The sequence below is a fragment of the Daphnia pulicaria genome, chromosome 7 (assembly GCF_021234035.1).
Source record: "Daphnia pulicaria isolate SC F1-1A chromosome 7, SC_F0-13Bv2, whole genome shotgun sequence".
Classification (NCBI taxonomy): Eukaryota; Metazoa; Arthropoda; class Branchiopoda; order Diplostraca; family Daphniidae; genus Daphnia; species Daphnia pulicaria.
The window spans coordinates 7,642,459-7,662,161 of NC_060919.1; the positions used below are offsets into that span (position 1 = coordinate 7,642,459).

The 19,703-nt window shown below is 50.9% G+C and overlaps 1 protein-coding gene across 2 annotated transcripts; it reads right to left on the reverse strand.

Moving 5' to 3' along the window:
- Positions 1–400: 400 nt before the first annotated feature.
- On the reverse strand, positions 401–18,883 carry LOC124348625 (sushi, von Willebrand factor type A, EGF and pentraxin domain-containing protein 1-like). 2 transcript variants are annotated; one of them, XR_006920066.1, is made up of 10 exons: positions 18,462–18,883; positions 15,909–16,025; positions 14,474–14,555; positions 11,735–11,922; positions 11,157–11,297; positions 4,285–11,049; positions 1,115–4,207; positions 760–1,036; positions 549–668; positions 401–475 (listed from the first exon to the last, which is right to left on the reverse strand). XR_006920066.1 is itself a non-coding variant. In XM_046798851.1 (10 exons), the coding sequence occupies exons 1-10, from the start codon at positions 18,493–18,495 to the stop codon at positions 432–434; spliced, it is 10,857 nt and encodes a 3,618-aa protein (XP_046654807.1). In that variant the 5' UTR covers positions 18,496–18,882; the 3' UTR covers positions 401–431. The 2 variants fall into 2 exon arrangements, 1 of the variants encoding a protein (XP_046654807.1); XM_046798851.1 differs by having other exon boundaries at positions 764–1,036; positions 18,462–18,882.
- Positions 18,884–19,703: the final 820 nt, after the last annotated feature.

Genomic DNA, 19,703 nt, shown 5'->3' on the forward strand with positions numbered 1-19,703 from the left:
TAAATTAGAATCCCCAATAAAAGAGCAAATAATTGTCAAACAACACGGGAAAAAGTCGGTCTACAAAGAAATCGTTCTCGCGTCCACTCAGCCGTCTCCCTCGTTCGGTTGGCTAGAAATTCACGGCGTTCCATCCTCGGACGCCAGAACCACGTCATAATGATTTTTTTTAACTGTATGACGTTATTACAAACACAATTTGAAAAGAAAATAAAAAATAAAACGAGTTCTTTTTAAAAAAACACCCAAATAAAACCCTTCCGAATGAAATTTTGGCGATGACCCTTTCGACCACATTGGGGAATCGACAATTCAAAGTCCAGAAGAAAGAGGAGACTTGAATTCCTACATGAAACCAAATAACACAAAGAACCGACATTTTTTTTCTGTAGTTTTTTTAAACGTTTTGTTGTTTTGGGGTAGAAAAGAACCTAATGTCCATCACTCTCGCTAGTCGTCTCATTGCCATTTTTCTCTGAACATACAAAAAAAAATTCTAAATTAGTAAAATGTGATGAAAATAAAGTCTTACTAATCGATAATGTTACCTTTCTTTCCCTGATAGGCATGTCGTCTTAGACGGTCATAGAGCTCTTCCTTGTTACCATATAAGCTGGCGTTGGAGCGTGCTAGACTGTTCCCCTTGTTCACGTTGTGCAGATTCTCTGCTGCAAAATCAAACACGATGAAAAAGACAAATAATGGAGACGTTAGTTTCAGACTATCCGACGACCCAAAAATAATGAAGACTAATCCTACCTACCTTTCATGTAGGTTTCGTTGTAAAAATTGGGCATCTCCCAACCATCTTCCTCTTCGTCGTAATAGTGCGCATAAGTGGAATGATGTGACGGAGCGATCGACTCGGCGTACGGCGCGTGCGATCCGTAGTAGAAATTGGCCTGACTGCCGGAAGGATCTCCGGCCACGACGGCGGCGTTAGCGGCTGCTTTCGCTTGGCTGTCGCGACGCCGCGAGGTCCTGGCGCAAATCATCCAGATCAACAGGACGAGAAGAATCAAAAACACGACAAAACCTTGATGAATACAAAAAAACATTGTCACGTTAGGAAATGAACATTTGAAAAAACCCAATAACAAAAGTGATCACTTACCAGCACTTCCACCAACAATGTAGGCGAAATTAGACTGGGCCTCGCACTGCAGTCCGGTGTAGCTGCCGGTACATTGGCAGTAAGGTTCGCCGGTGGCACGATCTCGACGGCACTTGCCATCGTTCTTGCAGAAGTTGTCGCATTTGTCCATGCAAGTGAAGTCGGTAGGACTGTCGGGAGGTACGGGCGTGAAACCGGCCTTACACTCGCAGCGGTGCACGTTGGTGCTGGCCACGAAGAGGCAGACGCCGTTGACGGGGCAGATGGTCTGGTTGGTGGCGGGACTGCAGGGGTTGGAGCAATCTGACTTGAGGGTGGCGCCGGCCAGCTTGGTCGTCGTATCGGGCGGGCAAGGCAGACAACTGGTTTGCTGGGCATTGGGTTGGTAGCTGCCGACCTGGCAAAGAACGCAAGTGTTCTCCTTAGAAAGAGCCGAACCCGGTTGGCATTTGGGTTCTGAGCACTCTTCCACGGTGGCAGAGCCGGCTCGAGTGGTGGTGAATCCTGCCGGGCACGGTTGGCAGGCCATTTCGCGTCCCTTGGTGCGGTAGGTTCCCTTGGGGCACGGCTCGCAAGTGGCGTTGTTGGACAGCGACGTCAACTGCAGTCCAGTTGGGCATTCTTCAGAGCACTCATCGGCCGAAATGGCTTGGTCCGTCCGGGTCGTCAAACCAGCCTGGCAAGAGCGACAAGCAAACGATCCTTCGGCCGCTTGGTAATGACCGAAACCGCAGTTGAGACAACGTTGAGTCTCTTCGCTGTAGAATTTGCCAGCCGGGCAGCGTTCCTTACAATCCGTGGCAGAGCGGGCGCCCGAAGCGAAAGTTGTGCCTGGACGACCGGCGATGACGGGGCAGATCTTACACTGCGTTTGCCCGGCTTGGTCTTGGAAAGTTCCCACTCGACAGGGTTTGCAATTTTTCTTCTCCATGTCAAAGGCGTTTCCGGGAGCGCAAGCCACGCACTCGGAGACACGGACCACCTGGCCGACTGGGCAAGTGAAATCAGCCGAGATGCTCAAAGTGGCTGGGTCCGGCACGGTTGTGGGCAGCGAATCGCGGACGTCGAAATCGTCTTTCTCCAAAATGATGGTCTCCAATAGACGTTCGATTGTGGATTTCTCTTGGGTGTTGATGTTGGTCACTGGATCGCTTTCGGCTGGGAAGCTGATCTCCAGGTCGTAAACGTCGTCGTTGACATCGGCCTGACGGCGTCGTTTGACCCCCAGGTCACCGTGACGACGCTGGCATTTGATGTTAACATTGAGGTCGTTACAGGTGGCCGATTGAGAGCCTTTGGCGTTGCAGAAACGCCAGTCGCGGTTCAGTTTCTGAATGGCCTGGCGCACCTTGTCTGACAAAACGCTTTGCCCAGCTTCGTTGCACAGCACCGAGCTCAAATACTGCAGCTTGATTTTCACGATGCGTTGGGCCGGTTTGGTGGAACTGCAGGCCGGATAGACGAAGGAAACGCCAGGATCTTCGGTCGGCCGCCAGAAACCTTCGGCTCCGCAAGTGTAAAATTTGGGGACGGGCACGGAGAAAGCTAGGCCGGCATTACATTCAATCGAGCAGACTTTGAAGCGGCCGCCGGGACCCCAGTCGGAGCAGCGCTGAGATCCGCCAACAGGATCGGCCAATTTGGGACAAAATTCGTTGACGATGTAAATCTTGAAAGCGCAAACAGCCGAATTTCCAGCTTCGTCGTAGGCCACGTAAGCAACGTCGTAAGTGCCCCAGGCGAGGGTGTTGCCCGAGCGAATGCCGCGCGTTTCCTCCACTTGGGCCAGTCGAATGTTGTCGCTAAACTGCGGCTCGTTCCAGTCGACGCGGGCCGAACCGTTGCGCGTTTCGATCCAGATGTCACTGGGGCAACGAACCACCTGAGGAGGAATCTTGTCTTTGTCCAGCGAAGCGCAGCTGGGCCCAGAGAAGCCGAGCGGGCAGACTCGCTGGCCGCAAGCCGAAGGCATGACGCGTTCCACTCCGCGTTCGATACGGTCGTAGCCGCTCCACTGGAGCAGGAGACCGTCAAAGAGCATGGGCGCTGATTGGCAGCTGCGAACTTGTTTCGGAATGTCGGTGATGACATCGAGAGGCCGGCCCCACAGGTGGACTCGCGTCAAGTGACCGTGGAAACCGTGTTCCGTCCGGGTTTTGCCGGCCGAATTGGGCGCGCCCAGCGTCATCCAGCCGAACTGAGACAGGGTTCGGTTGACTCCGTAGTTTTCGACGCGGCCGACGATGACGCCGTCGGTGGTCAAAGTGATGGCGCCGTGAGGGCCGTCCCAGACGAGTGCAATGTGATGCCACTGGCCGTCGTTGATGGCCAAGTTGACGCGGAACGGTAAAAAGACATCCTTGATGCCCGGCAGGAGAGCAATGTGCACACCAGAGCTGTGCACCTGGGCCATAATTCGCTGGTTGCGTAACGTACTCGACGACTCGACAGAGTAGAGTGTCAAAATGTTGCCCAGGTCGTCCCGGTTGGTAAATTGAACCCAGAGGGCTAACGTCAAGCTAGAAGAGCCAAGGACAAAAGGCACGACTAAAGATGCGCTGGCCCGTCGAGTCTCGTCGCTAAAGAAGAAATCGTAATCGGTCTGGACAATCTTACGGCAATCCTCGCCCGTCAGATTGAACGGGCAACGGCAGTAGAAGTCGTCAATAAGGTCGATGCATGTCGCCGACAAAGGACAAGCGCCCGGAACACATTCAACGACATCTTGCTCGCAATGGCGGCCCGAAAAGCCGTCGGGGCAGACGCACTGGTAGCTGGCCCCGTTGTCGATGCATGTGGCGCCATTCTGGCACACTCCAGTGGAGCAAGCGTCGAATTCGTGTTGACAACCGACGCCGACGTAGTCGCTATCGCAAGTGCAGTTGAGGCCTGATCCGAAATCGCGACACTGGCCCTGGTTCATGCAAGGATCGCCGATGCAGCGATCGGGAGCCGTTTCGCACCGTTTACCATCCGTGCCGGACGGGCAGGCGCAGAAGAAGTCGCCAAGCAGATTGATGCAGTTGGCATTGTTCAAACACGGCTGGGATTCGCAGAAGCTTAGGTCCTTTTCGCATCTCTGTCCAGTCCATCCTAGAAAAATTTTGAATTTAGAAAAATGTAAGTCAGAATTCGATACAACAAAATTTAAATAAAATTTAATTTTTTACCTGCTGGGCAAGTGCATTTAAAATTGTTGACCAGCTCGGTGCAGACGCCGCCATTGAGACAAGGGGAGACGGGTGCGCATTCGTTGATTTTATTCTCGCACAAGGTGCCGGTAAATCCTGGCCGGCATTGGCAGTGATATTTGTTGATCTGGTCCAGGCAGCGATCAGTGCCGACAGGATCGCAAGGGTTGTCCAGGCACTCGTCAATGTCGATTTCACATTGGACGCCAAGGAAACCGGGTCGACATTGGCACTGGAAGCTCTCGAGCGCATCCGTGCAAGTGCCGCCGTGCTGGCACGGCTGGACTCCGCAGTAGTCGACATTGTGTTGGCAGTTTTTCCCAGTGAAACCCAGTGGGCAAAGGCATTGGTAATCGCCTTCAACATCCTGGCATTGACCTCCGTTGAGACACGGGTTGGAAGAGCATTCATCCACCTGGGCAGTGCAGTTGGGACCGGTCCAGCCCGGTTGGCAGATGCACAGGGCGTTAAAGTAGCGATCGACGCATTGGCCGTGATCGCCGCAGGGCGACGGCTGGCAAAGATCAACTTTAGTTTCGCAACGTTTGCCGGTGAAGCCGGTGGGGCAGGAGCAACTGAAATCGTCAACGAGATCCGTGCAGTTGCTGCCCAGCAAACAAGGCGATTCGGCGCAGTCGTCCACATTTTGGTCGCAGAGGGGGCCCTCCCATCCAGCCGGACAGGCGCACTTGAAGCGGCCCTGTTTGAGCGGAATGCACTGGGCAGAGTTGGAGCAAGGATTTTCGGCGCACGGATCCAAGGTGCTGCTGCAGTTGGGCCCGGTGTAGCCGGTCCGGCAGAGACAAGTGAACTGACCCTGTCCAGGCTCGTTCTTACACATGGAGCGGTCGTTACAGGTGGTGGCGTTGCAACTCGACTCTTCGTCTTGACACTGGAGGCCGGAATAGCCTGGCGGGCAGGAGCAGAGGTAGCCTTGCTCTTGATCGCGACACGTTCCGCCATTGTAGCACGGCTGGGAGGCGCAGTCGTCGATGTTGACTTCGCAAAAGCGTCCGCTGAATCCGGAAGGACAGTAGCAATAGGCCATGTGAGTTTGAGCTAGACACAATCCGCCGTTCCGGCAGAATCCTTCCTTGCAAGCCAGCGGCTGGCACTCGTCGCGACTCTTGGCTCCCGTGCCGACCGTCATGGCCGAGCCTGGACATTCCACGCACGACATTTTGCCTTCCATCGGTTGGAAAAAGTGATTGGGGCAGGCGGCGCAAGGAGCCAGTCCGGTGACGGAGTAAGTTCCGGCTGCGCATTTGGGTCGGCAAGTGGCAACCGAAGGAGCGGCCGGCTGGTGGGTGAATGGAGCATCGGCCGGACAGGCCTGGCAATCGGTGAATCCGCCAGGTGGTGGAGTGCCGGTGAAGCTATCGCGCGGGCATTCCAGACAAGGGACCAATCCGGTCGGGGAGTAAGTGCCGAATCCGCAAACCGGAACACATTCGTCGACAGTCTTGGAGCCTTCGGAGCGGGTGAACGTTCCAGCCGGGCAGCGTTTGCAAGATCCCGACTGTTCCTGGTCTTGGTAGAATCCGCGCGGGCACAGGGCGCAGCTCTTGGCGCCACTGAGAGCAGAGGTGCCAGCCGGGCAATGGAGGCAGCGGGGAACGTTGGCAGCGGCCGGCATGTTGAGGACCTCACCGACGCCACAGGCAAATCCCCGGCTCAGGGAGGAGTTGACAGCCTTCATGGGCGGGCATTCAGCGTTGGAGGTGGCGGCCAAATCGAGAAGTGGGGCCAAAACGGCGCTGGTTGACGGGACGGAAAGGTCAAAAACGAGACCCAAAGTCGATCCGCACAGGTCGTAGAGTTGGGGTTGACGGACGGCGGGCATGATGGACAGAACGTAAGTGATTTCGGCAATGTTGTCCTCAACCAAGTGCATCTCAGTTTGCGTTTCGACAAAGGTGACGTTCATGTCGACGCTGATGGCCGAGCAGCGGGCCGATAGGGCGCGATCCAGCGCTTGGTAGAACGGCCGGACGACAGTGGTGTATTGCGAGAGACAAGTGGCCGGAATGGCCGCAGTAGCCGCTCCAGCTCTGTACAAAACTTTGGCCACAACGTTGTACATGGCCTGTTGAGTCTCTTCGGTGACGCAGTCCGGCACCACATGTCCAGGAGTCCACGGCTGTTTGACGTCGCAACGGAAAGACTTGACGGGCTCGCCGTCGGTGAAACGGAATCCCGGATTGCAGGTGGCGACACACTCCAGACCGCCGCTTCCGGCCGGCCGGTTGCTGGGTGGTAGGCAATTGATGGCTCCGTTGGCGGGGGCTTTCAGTTCCCAGTCGACGCACTGAGTCGGCTGGACGGACACCTGGAAGTAGCACTTTTGCTGATTGCCGGAAGGATCGGTGGCCACAACGGTGACATTCTCGTAACTGCCGACGCGGATGAAGGCGCTCTCTGGGATGAAAGTGACGGCCACATCTTGTCCGGAAGCGTCCGAAACGACGACGCGACGGCGGGTTTCGTTGAAAAACACCTGGTAGGATTCCTGAGGTTCGACCAGTTCGATGACGAAACTCTGCGGGCACTGGAGCAGAGGCGGTTCCTCGTCGATGACGGTGATGTTGATCTGGCAAATGGCCACGTTGCCGTCAAAGTCGTAGGCAAAATATTCGACCATTGTGTCCTGGAAGACGGTCAGAGGCGGGCGGAATCCTTCCGGACGGACTTCCGTTCGGGCGATCATGCCGCTGTTGTCAGAGGCCGTCGGGACGACGAAATCCACCACGCCCATCCCTTCGGCCGACCTCTTGACGCGGATGGCCGAGTTGGGGCAGTTGAGGAACTGAGGCGGATCGTTGTCGACGCAGACGGGGTAGCCCAGGTCGTAGCCGAGAAGTCGGTCCTCTTCCGGCTCGTCGGGGCAGCCCATCAGTTCGAATTTGAGACATGGATTCTTGTCGTAGGCCACAATGCCCAGGATGACGAAACGGGCCTGGACAGCCAGAGGCAGGGTGATCATGGCCAGCTCGCCGTAGTTGCCTGGATCGCGGGAAGTCAAATTGAAATTGGGGAAGTAGACGACGAAATTCTCAGACGGATCCTGTTTGTAAAAGAAGCGGATTTCAGTGGGACGGCCGACGACGTCATTGGTGACGACGCCCTTGACCAGGATGGCCTTGACGCGGTGGACCGTTCCCAAGTCGACGCTGACGTAAGTGAAAGCTTCCTCCTGCTGGGCACACCATCCGGTGGCCGAATTCATGCGGGCCTTTCTGGCTTCGTAGTTGCGCCTTTCCGATGTGGCGTTGAAGCTGCCGTCCGGAATACGACCGGAAGTGATGCCGATCGGTCTGACGACGCTGCACTCAGGTTCGCGGACGCACTGGATCGGCGCCGACGTGATGGGGATGTATCCGGGTCGGGTGCACTGGAACGAAATTTCGGCTCCCTGCTCGTAGCTGGTGGCCAGTTGAATGCCGTCAGCCGGACGGCCAGGATCTTCGCAGACGGGACCCTCGCAGCGCAGATCGCCAAAGTCCCAGACGCCGTTCTCCATGCAACGGACGACATTGTCGTTGCGAGATGATTGCCCAGTCAAAGTGAACGTCGGCTGGCATCCGAAGAAGAAGCTGGACTTGTAGCGAGTGTCCGGGAAGAATCCGTATTCGGCGCCAGGTGTCTCTGATGGTTTACCGCAATCGATACGCGGGCAGCTGGGCTGGGCACCGGAAAACCAGTACTGCGGGAATCCAGCTCTCGGATCGTAGACGCACTGGCGGAAGGAGGAGGTCGGGGTTCGAACAAGCGGGCGCCCAGGCTCGTTACACGACAGGGTGATGTTCTGGCCGTAGGGAACGAGTTGATTATCAGCCGGGCTGGATCGAGCCACAGTCAAACCTTCCGATTGGTCGTCGGCCAGCGAGACGCACTGGGCCGGCTGGCATTCGGGAACCGAGGCATTCCAAGTTCCGGCTGCCGTGCACTGGATGCTGCTGGCGCCGACCATGATGTAGCCGATCCGGCAATGGAAGTTGACCTCGTCGCCGAAATGGTGGCTGGCCCGAGTGGTGAGCATGTGTCCGTTTTCTGGACTCTTGACGGCCGGACACATTTTCTTGACGCAAGTTTTGTTGATTCGGTAGAGATCGCCGTCGCGAAGTCCAGTCTCGGAATCCAGGATGTGGAAACCGGCCGTTCCGTTTTGGGTGTAGAGGTCGTATCCTTGACTGCAAGAGCAAGCGAATCCGCCCGGATTGTTGATGCATTTCTGCTGGCAGCTGCCGTTGGCGACGGCGCATTCGTCAACGTCCAGGCACTCGGTCCGGGTGCAGCCCATCATTTCCATGCGGAGGCACGGAGCCACAGAGTAGTCTTGAATGACAAGGCGGAAGTAGCGGGCTTCAATGGCCGTCGGCAAGTTCACCACGGCGATGCTGGTGCCTTCCGGAATGCGGAACTCGACCGGGGCTCCTTCGGGGCTCTTGTATTCGCGGAAGAGGTCGTCGGCGTCATCGGCGTACTGGAGTCGAATGGATGAAGCGAAAGCGACGCCGCTGGAGCCGCGGAGGACCGGCTGGGTGCGGAATCCGCGCAGGACGGTCGGCGCCTTAAAGTCAATCATGACCCAATTGCTGCCGGAACCGCTTTCGGCTCCACACCATCCGCCTTTGGTGCTCAGACGGACATTCTCCTTGGGGAATCCCTTTTCGGCCGACGAGACGGAAATGGACGGATTGGGAACGCCTCCGTTGCCCAGGCCGAGGTCGACAACAGGTCGGCAGTCCAAGTTGGGGATGAATCCGGATCGGCATCCGCACTGGAAAGAGCCCGGAACGTTGGTGCAGGTGGCCGAGGCTTGATCGCAAGGCGAGGAGGAGGATGTGCTTCCGCCGGATCCGCCACATTCGTCCACGTCCAAACAGGTGGGGACGTTGGCGAATTTGCCGTCGGCTCCGCAGCGGATGACGGTGGTGCCGTTGAGTTTGTAGCCGCGGTAGCACTGGGCGCGGGTCTCGTCGCCGAAGAAATAGGTCCGCGTCCGGTTGCTGACCCATCCGTTGTCGATCTCCGGGAAGGTGCGACACTGGATCTTGGAGCAGGAAGGAACGGCGCCGGACCAAGTGCCGTTGCTCTGGCACAGGAGTACCGGATCTCCGGTGCGGACGTAGCCGGGCTCGCACTCGAAGCGGATGACCGAGCCGTAGTTCATTCCACCGCCGTTGAGGTTGGTGGCGTTGGCGTGGGCCACTTCCGGCAGCGGAGTGCACTGAGAGGCTGAGCACTGCGGAACCATGTCCCATTGCCCGTCTCCCGTGCACCGGATCGTTTCAATAGCCTGGCCGGAAGGAAAGCCGAATCCAGCGTAGCACTGGTACTGGGCCTCGCCGCCAAACGTCACATTGGTGGCCGCAATGGCGAATCCGTTGTCGATCTGAGGCACCGGACCGCAATAGACGGCCTGGCATTTGGGGATGTAAGGCGTGGACCAGCGTCCACCGTTCAAGCACTCGGTCATGATCTTCTTGACGCCGGTGGCGAATTCCATGCCGGGCGGACAGGTGATGGTGACATTACTGCCGAAAATGCGTTGCTTGCTGGACATGATGGCGTTCTCGTCCAGCAGTAATTCCGCGCAATCAGCCGAGAACATGATCTTCCATCCGCGGTCGTTTCTCAGAGCGTCCGACTTGAAGCGGATGAGCAAGTCGCCGCTGTGGGCGGAAAAGGTGGCGCCCTTGGGCTCCGTCTTGCCACGGAATCCTTCGGCCGGAGAGAGGGCGATGCCGTTGCTGCTGCTGCCGTCGTAGAGCTGGACGCTGTCAGTGTCGTCCACCTGGAATTCGGCAAAGCGGAGCGACAAAGGCGATCCGCCGGGGGCTCGCAGACGGTAGTCGCACTCCAGGTTGTTGGGATAACGGAAGTCGACGGTTTCCATGTCGTAGCCGGGCGAGACGAGGGTTCCGTTGGCCGCCTCCAGCGACAGGTCGCAGCCGACCGAGTAGCGGAAGCGGAATCCCTTGCGAGAATCGCTCAAATCCGTGTGGATGTACAGGTACATGGCCTCGGTCGTCGACTGGAGATAGGTGGGCAGTTCGTCCGAGCGGCCCGTCAACATGGCCAGCTTCTCAGAGTCCGATTCGGGTCCGTTGCGGATGAGAACGTAATCCTTGTGGGGTTCCATCTCAAAATCTTCGATGACGAGCGTGACAACTTTGCCCAGCGGGGCAGAAATGACGTAGAGGCACTCGAGGCCACCTGGATAAGCTTGCGGGTAGCCGGGCGAAGTGAGTTCCTTGCCTTGTGGCAGGGCTTTGAGGTGTTCGCCGCAAGAGACGGGCTCCGTTTTCCACGAGGCTCTGAAGCCGTTCTTCTCCACCGTCGCATCCGAACGGAACCGGACGATCATAAAGTTGGAAGCCGAAGTGAAAAATTGCGTGCTGATGTTCTGCTTGCCGGACAGAGTGGCCAAAGTGACGGAAGAGTCCTCAGTCCGTCCGCCCGCCAAAATCTGCACCGTGTCGAAGGTGCGCTCCGTGTCGAATTCCGTGAACTGGAGAACAATCGACGTGCCAACAGGCCCTTCCAGCGTCCACTTGCAGTCGGCCAGCGGCCGGTACTTGCCCGGGTAGTTGGGGCTCTCGATCGAGTCGCCACTCGAGACCATGTGGTAATGACACTCTTCCGGGCAGGCATTCTCATCCGATCCGTCACCGCAATCGTCTTGCGTGTCGCAGCGCAATGCGCCGTTAATGCACCGGCCATTCGAGCAAAGGAAACTGTCTGTTGAATTTTAAAAAATAATAAAAAATAATAAAAATGAATTAAATATTGCACAACAATTAGAACCACTGGGCCGGCAAATAGGATCTATAAAATATGATGCTTACTTTTAGGACAGGCTTTTGCCCGGCAGACGAAGGGAAGTAGAGACTCGCAAGAGCTCAAAGCCCACGACTGGTCAGCGTTGGCCGTGGAAGCTCGAACACATTGGCCTTTCCTCGCATCCGGTTGGTCCACTTGCCAGAAACCTTTTTTGGGTTTTCGTTTAAAAACAAGAGAAAATGTCCGTCCGCAAGAGAAGCAGACGTGAACAAACAACAAAAACAAATTAAACACGGGTCGTTAATTACTCGGTGGTTGGTTTTTATCAATTCGGCCTTGCATTCACATCGGATCAATAAACTAATGACGAGCGATTTCATTTTTAACGACAATGCTAAACGACTTTCAGACACTTTGGAGCTCTCTGTCCGACCGCAAAATGTTCTTTCAAGAATGAAAAGCTCTTATTGTTGTTGCCGATAATTAGGAAAGAAAACTACTAACTACTAACTACACTGTAAGCGATGGGGCAATCGTTGGCAATGCTGGGCTCTATGGTTTGTTGCTTTAACTCGTCATTAAAAATCAATTTTAAGACTCCCCCCCAAAAAAGAAAGAAAACGAAGCTCTTAACGATCGTTACCGGCGTATTGTTGGACCAGGGAGCCGGATGCGGCTTCAAGGGTATTGGTACTCAGGTCGTCGAGCGACATCAAACCCAGCCAGAAGGCGGCGTCCGGATGCGTCACGGGGTTCAGCTGCTCCTGCGCCAACTTCTCGGAAATGTTGTTCTGCTGGTAGCTCTCCACCACGACCAAGTCGCTGCCATAACTGTCCGCCGAAATCAAATAATATCAAAAGAGTTAAGTTGACGTTCATTTTTAAAAATCAAGTCCGTTATAACATCGACGACGGCTTGAGAAAATGTTTCAAGCTCCACTAAGATACGATGGGTTACGGTGCACTTGATTTTGTTCCAGCAGTCAATAATACAATAGAGAATTATGGTGCAAGTCTGAGTCTCGAAGGGGAACAAGAGGCCATCGCAGTCGGGGATCGTGACCGCCCGTTATCGAGCCCGTGGCGCAACGCCAAAAAACTTGTACAGTTAACTCGCGCTAGTCTCTAAATCAATTTCTGATTGGAAACCCCCCTCCCAAACAAAAAAAAAGACTCTACAGCGATCTCATCACCGTTATTGCATCATCGCTACATCGAAAACCAAAAAAAAATAATAAATAAAATGACGTGGTGCGACTTATCGGTAAAACACCCACCCCAAGCTAAGCATTCACCCACGCGGTGACTCACGCACAAAGCGTGACTCCGAGTCGCGTCAAAGTGAAAGTCACAGTTCAATGAGAAAGACTTTTCGTCATCTTGGCTGAGATTTCGGTAGCGCCCCTCTCTCTCTCTCTCTCTCTCTCTCTCTTAAAACAAAAGGCCCATATATTATACTGTACAGTCTCTGTTCTCCTATAGTTCAATGGGTCATCCATTTTTTTCTTTGAGCCGATGATACACTATTTCCACCCGCATCTAAATAGCTTGAGAGTGGAGAGACGGTGGTGGTAACCGACAAAGTTGTCGTAATCATAAAAGGAAGAAGAAAGCCATCACGATTTTGAAAGCTTGTTTGTTTGGAAGACGGGGGGAAATGGTCCAGTTGTGAGCATGGAATCCCAGTCAGCTTTCCTTTTGTGTGTGGATGACTTTTTTTTTTCTTTCGAGCTACGAGCTATACACTAAACGAATCATCGGCTTTCAGATCTCATTTTTATACTATGATCGATTTCTTGCCACTTTTTTCGCTCACGAATATTTTTCCTTTTTGATTTTCTCTCTTGTAGATTATTCCGGAATGGCAGGATGAGCCGGACGAGGGGGGAATATTTATATAGGTTGTTCAACCGGAGACACGGCACAGTGAAAGTGCAAAACACTCACGTTGTGTGCGTATACTATTATTATGTACATAACATATAATAATACTTGACTATTATTTGGTCGAAGGTATTTTTATTTTTTTGTTCCCCCAGTCGCCAGCTGCTGGATTCCTTTTCATATCTTGCCGATCGTAACGGACAATAAAATGTTATTTCATTCTTGTTCTTTTATCTGCTGGCTTCTGGCTTCAATGCGCAGGTCATCCGTGCGATGAAAACGAGCAACTGTGCGAAAACGCGTGTGGACATTGACTCCCCCGACATCCAGCCAGCATCTCAGATATTCCCCGGCAGATGGTCCTTCATCTGCCCGGCCACCAAACCGGACAAGAGGGTGACGAACTGATGCTCACTCGCCTCCAGACAGAATCAAACAACCACTTATAGTACTACCCTCAAACGGAGAACGAAATGAAATGGCATAGCTGGAAATTAAAGGAGAGAGAGAAATAAACCGGTTGCCCAAAGGGATGGCAGCAGCTAATAGGGTCCGGCATGCCCCATTCCAGCAATCCGGCATCTTCCAAATCAACGGACACACAGTATCTCTTTTTCAAAATCTGTTGCGAGACTATTGAACCGGCCGACGAGGAGAGCGTTCACCTTGCCCGCCGAGCCAGCAGACGATCTGCTATCATCATCACTCTGTCAAAATTATTACACGCTAGGCTCTCCCTCTTGACATTCGAACCATTTCTTTTTTTTTTTTTCACTATCATTTCACTCGGCGAAAGACCTTTCCATTTTAGCGCTAGAGTGTCAAGGATTTTGTCGAATAAATTCGAGAATAAATTCACCTTTTATTTTTCAGAAAGTCAAAAATTGAATTTTCTCAAAAAACCCGAAATTTGTGTAACCGACTAAACATTTTTTAAAATTCCTATAAGGTCTGATGAAATCTACGAAAAAACGGGGCTCGACACATCGTCTTCGCTCCGTTAGTTAACGTGCCCATTTAAGGTCCTGTTGAGTGGTGCAGCGCCCAGCTCTGCAACCCCACACACAAGACACAAGAAACAAGTTGGCTCGGCATTGCTCTCGATTAGGAACGAATTTTTTTAAAAAAGGCCAAAATAAACAAAATGGCGAAGGCGTGCGTGAAGTTGGTTAAGGTGAGAGAATCACGAAAGATGGATGCCCCTTTCACTTGATTCGAAATGATAATCAAAACGAAGCCGGGGAGAGTCCTTCACGACACTGCCGACGACGACAATGGGGCCGGTTGGCATGGGAAATCAAAGGGGGCCTTGAAATGTTTCCAACGAGCAGCGTGAGGGATCGGTGCAGGGTGGGTGTCGTGTAAGACTCACGCAATAGTTTCCAGAAAACCGATTTTGTCGGTTTCCATAATGGAAAATAATTCCGAGAGAAATACTAGATGTAAGATAACAACAACAAAAAATTCCCGAAAAAAGTCAAATAAAATCGGGACTCACCGTTTACACAAATCAGCCGCCCTCTCCCACGAATGCTGCACCTCGAAGAACCTGTAGCAGTGGAGTCCCTGTAGTCGCCATCCTGCAATGGGGAAGACAAATACAAAATTCTTTTAAAAAAATAATTCAAATAACTTTGTGAACGAATGAAAATGAAACGAGACGCAAGTGGATGGAATTTGATTTCTTCCATCAGTTGGCCATGGGTCAACCGGTCGGGAAATGTCCAGACTTTTTTCTCGTTTCTGTCCAAGGGCGGATGAATGATAAAGCAAGCGGATTTATTTATATGTATATTCCTTATTGTTTCATTCTCGTTTGTTTTGTTTTTTCCCCTCGCCATCTCCATTAATGGCCATCAAACCAAATCAAAATGGCCGAAAATCAAATAAATCGGTCCTAATTTGGCCGGTAAAAGTTGGGATTTTGTTCGCCGAGCCATTCTTTATTAGAAAAAAGAGACTACACACAGAAAATGTGGATGAGGGTCTTTTTCTAATGAGAGTCCTGTCCGTCTTTCATCATCGTACAACAACTCTTTTTCGGGGCTGGCTCCGTTATTTGTTCCAAGGCTAACAACCAAGTTCTACTAGTACTACCACTTCTTCACAATTCGCTCCCGGCTCAATTCCTTTGAGCAAAAGCGCAGCTCCCGAAGTTGCCCACGTTTTTCTTTCTCCCTTCACTCTATACCCACACGTATAGATATATAATATAGAAGTGCAATGAGCTCTGAAGACACGTAATTTTTCTTTACTTTTGTTTCAGACTCCTGGCAGTTCACGATTTTTCCCTCCATTGGTGTGTGTGTTGTGTAAGAAAAATTTGTTTAAAGGAAAAGGGTGGAATCTGGAGCAACCGAACGACGCCCAAGCCACTGAAAACCCAGCGAGACAAAAGCTATACACAAACCCACACAAATTTTTTTCAAAAGCAATTGTATAATTGCAGGATGAACTCTTTCTTAACACGCAACAAGTGGCTACAATGGACTTGAGGGGCTAACAGGATAATTCTTTTTTTCTTCATAACAACTAAATCATTATATAACAAAAGATTGGACGTTGGCTCATCGATATCTGCTTAAAATTTAAAATATCGTGACGTCAAATTACTTTTTTTTTTCGTAAAATAAAATGATAAGGAAAAGAAAAGAAGCGGCTGGGTAGAAGAAGAAAAAAGAAACAGGAATCGTCACCTCATCTAGTTGGGTTCCCACCATTACAGGCCCCCATACCAGTGTGAGTACTTTTATGTGGGAGCTTGTTTGGTTGGTTTTCTTTTTTCTCATTTTCGACTCTATTCGATCGTAAATATCTACCCACCATCAGCCGCAATACACATGAAGACAAAATGAAAAAAAAAAATATATTTTAAAATAAAGTCCTGCAACGCTAAAGAAAAGGAACTGCGGCCAAATAATTCTTCGACTTACCATCAGGGCAGTGAAAGAGTTCGTTCTCTTGAGATCGAACGGACGACGAGGCTAAGAGGACCAGGGCGGCCAGAAGCGCCACTCGGCATCGCCGCAACGCCATCATGGACCCGCTCTCTGCAAAATATATAAACACAAGAAAAATGAAATGACGTTAAGCAACAAAATTAAATATGATCTTAAAAAAAAGACGACGAAAATATATAACAAAAGAAATTTATTTTTGTTTCTTTCCCTCGGCATCCCGTCATTATCGCATTTCCCTTTTGTTATAATATCCTGGAAACACTGGCAGAAAGAGCACCGCCTCAATGACAAAAAAAAGTCTACACATTTTGAATTCTATCAAGGATTCCGAGTAAGAAAATAGCAAATAGTCGAGGTGTTGAAAAAATTACAATAGCGAATAAATGTATGTACTCTTGAAGGAAAGAAAAAAAGAAACAAGATGGAGCACCACGTCCGTCCATAGGTTACATGTTTTCTTCTTTTACCTTCTTCGAGTCCCGACACCTACACGAAACATCAGCCGGTTGTCGCGACTGGAAAAGAAGAAGAAAAAATATCTAAACTCTCAGGAGGCATTCACCTCTGAAAGAGAAGGTGCGCGCGCATGGGCCAGCGCCACCACCAACCACCACATCTGGTGAAGAATGCCAACAGGTTTTTCTTTTTCTTCCTTTAAAAAAAATATAATACTACCATGTTGACTGGAAGCCAGCCCAAAATGGCTTCTCTGCTGCCTTGCTCAATGCCAAGGTTATAACCACACACACACACACAACGTCCATATGGGCGTGTGTGTGTGTGTGAGTTCGGGGCTCTCTTCTATGTTCAAGGACAAGTATGCAAGAACCTCCTTCTCTTTTTTGAAAAAAATTTTTCTGTCTCAACTCTTTTTTTCCTCATTACAGTTCCGAGTTCTCAGGTGAAAAATTTGGAAAAGGAAAAAAATTAATGGATAATTTTTTTTTTTAGATTCGCGCAATTTTTGGTTAACTCGTTCAACTTTTTATATTTTTTCCGTGTTTCCTCTAAACGTTTCGGGACGAAAAAACGAGAGACAGGAGGAGGAGGCCGTGAATTCGGTTGGCCGTGTCGACCTTCGAATATCTTTCCGTTTCATTACGTCACGATGGTCGAGCGGCGAAAAGACCATTGCCTCCTTTTTGGTCGTTCGACCGAAAAGCCGAAATCCCCATCAAAAAATGAAGATACACACACACACAACTAAAAAGATAGGCGCGTCTTCTTCTTTTCTTTTCTATTTTCAAACAGCGATTGGCACCGCAACGCCAAAAGGCTTTTCTTCTCTACCGGTTCAAAATTGTTGTCTCGGCGTTCATTTCCATAACAAGATGGTAAAGTTGGAAGAGGAGCAATGTACACACACACAAACGGTAGATGCGAAATGCTTTCAACGCAAAACTTAGTCAAGGAAAAACCAAACAACTAATGTTTCTGTGTGCGTGTGTGTGTGGGACCGGCACAGATTCATCGAGTCTCCATTCCGGCCGTAGAAGAGTTCAAAGAGTTCATTAGGTTTCACCCCCGTACCTGAGAGGTCAAAGCGTGTGTGTTGTTTCGCCATCGGGCTCCTCGACGAGTCTATCACCGACGCAAACCAAATTATCAGGTAATAACACAACTACTAAGAAGAAAACAGCGCAGCCCCAATGGTTAATCCCGAATTTCGCTTTTGACATTTTTGTTCGTTTTCCTTCGTTCGTTCGTTCACGGCCGGTAGAACTAAATTCCATCTCCCTTTTATTTTTTTCGTTGATAAAAACGGCCACGAGGTGCGCCCAAGTTGAGAGAATGTGCGTGAATCGACCGAGCGAGTCGACGTGCGCGAAAGGATTTTTTCTCTCTCCCGACGTCGGCGGAAGTCGGAAGAACTTGGGAGGGGGAGGGCTGTTTAAAGGCAAATGACCGCAGCCGCCATCACCACCACCAGCACCAGGCTGCGGGAGCCGGAATGGGCTTTCTTCTGGGATGGGCAAAGCCGGCATTGTCGAAATTGAGAAAGAACTGAAGAGAAAAAAGGAAAATTGTGTTTGAGTGTGCAAGGCACGACAGGCTGTAACGATTGGGCTCGTTAACCAACGACAAAACAGAATCAAAGATTCTTGCAATTAGTTACGACACGACCAAGGTCAGCCCCATGCCCACTCGCAGAGAGATGCATCGGGAATTTTCAAATCTTTCGACTGCTTGACGACCCCCATCACGTCATGGACGGCCAAGAGTCACGGCCAAAAACACGAAAAAAAAAAGGAAAAAGAAACGGTAACTGTCTAATAAATGCTTCACTTTTTTTGTTTTTCTTGAAGAGACATTTCTTCTTCTTCTGCCGTGATTGCTGTAAACCTTTCTCGGTAAAAGAAACAACGGTATTAGGATGTAAAACCTCTTCGGGGCATTCAAGTCTCTTTCTGTCTTCCTCCCCAGGTGGTCTGGAAATGTAATATATATCCCGACAACAACAACAGGAAAAAGAAGATGGTCCAGTGGACATCATTAAAACGAGAAAAGAAAACCCAACAACTTTACCTGTGCTAATGCGAATCCCGAAATTGTCGTTCATCAACTGAATCGAAGAGTTGGCTCCGAAATATTCAAAAAATCAAAATGTCCAAAAGTTGTTCTGGGCAGAGATGTCAGTTGTTCTGTCTTCTGCTGGAATTTTCACTTGCGAAATCTCACCATGAGCTGACACGATTAATCATCACGATCGATAACACGATGCCACCCACAGACGACAAAACAACCAAATCAAACAAAGATGGCTGATTTCCAACAAAAAAAAAGAATTCCAAATGTTCCAACTGCAAAAAAATATTTTCAAAAATTCACACAAGTCCCAGTCGTTGGGATTTTGGAGAGGAGGTAGTAGACACAAAACACGTTCGACTCGGCTACGATCCGGCGGCCAACTGAAGCTCGAACGACAATCGACAACCGGCTTGACTGCCTGGAAACTTAAACCAACTAACACACGGCGTCTCCCGTCTATACCTCCCCTTCCTCCTCCTCCTACCTTTTTCTTTTTGTCTTTTTGGTTCCCACCTTCTTCTTCAACGGAAAGGAGGAAAGAAAAGTCCCGAGGCGAATTTACCTGCGGTGCTAGAAGGGGGAAGGTGGGGTATATTTCGGAATATAAAGAAGCGAAAGAAAAGAGGAAGGAAGAAAAAAGTAAAAAAGAAAAAAAATAACTTTCCGAGCTGGTGCACACACCTTTTACACACTCCCAACACATTTCACCTGGAGGGGTGTTGTACCTGTGCCCAGGTTTGTCTTGAGACTCGGCTGGCATCTACCGCCAGGTGGATCCGACGCACAAAAAATGGGGGTGCCGTGGAATGGAGGAATCAAGATGGAAAGAAAAGAGGAGAGAGAATGTGTGGGGGGGAGGGTTGGGAGGAGGGGGGGAGCTACCTGTGGCGACTCAGCAAGGTAAAAAATAGACTACACTATAGTCGAAGGTGGGGTGTAGGTGCTTAATTTTGTGTCTCCCATATCCTTCATCCGCTGCCGCTCGACGCGTTTCATCCAGCATTTGTTTTTCTTTTCTTTTTCGCGCGCTCCTTCCTCTCTTTCTCAATTCGATTCAATTCAGACGGCGTTTCCTCTCCTTTTCATATTTCACCGTTTCTTCTTCTATTTCTTCTTTCATCATCAATTGATATTCATTAATGACATTCACTCCGCAAAAGAGTTGAACCTTGTACGTTTTTTCTCAACGGTGAGAAAACGCCCGATCCTTCTTCATTTCCCGCCATGCGCCACCTTAAT

Excerpts from the sequence above, each read along its gene's own strand:
- LOC124348625 (XM_046798851.1), bottom strand. The coding sequence starts at position 18,495 with ATGAACGACAATTTCGGGATTCGCATTAGCACAG. Across the intron at positions 1,037-1,114 it reads CATTGTTGGTGGAAGTGCTG|GTTTTGTCGTGTTTTTGATT; the intron begins GTAAGTGATCAC and ends GTATTCATCAAG. Across the intron at positions 669-763 it reads CAACGAAACCTACATGAAAG|CAGAGAATCTGCACAACGTG; the intron begins GTAGGTAGGATT and ends TTGATTTTGCAG.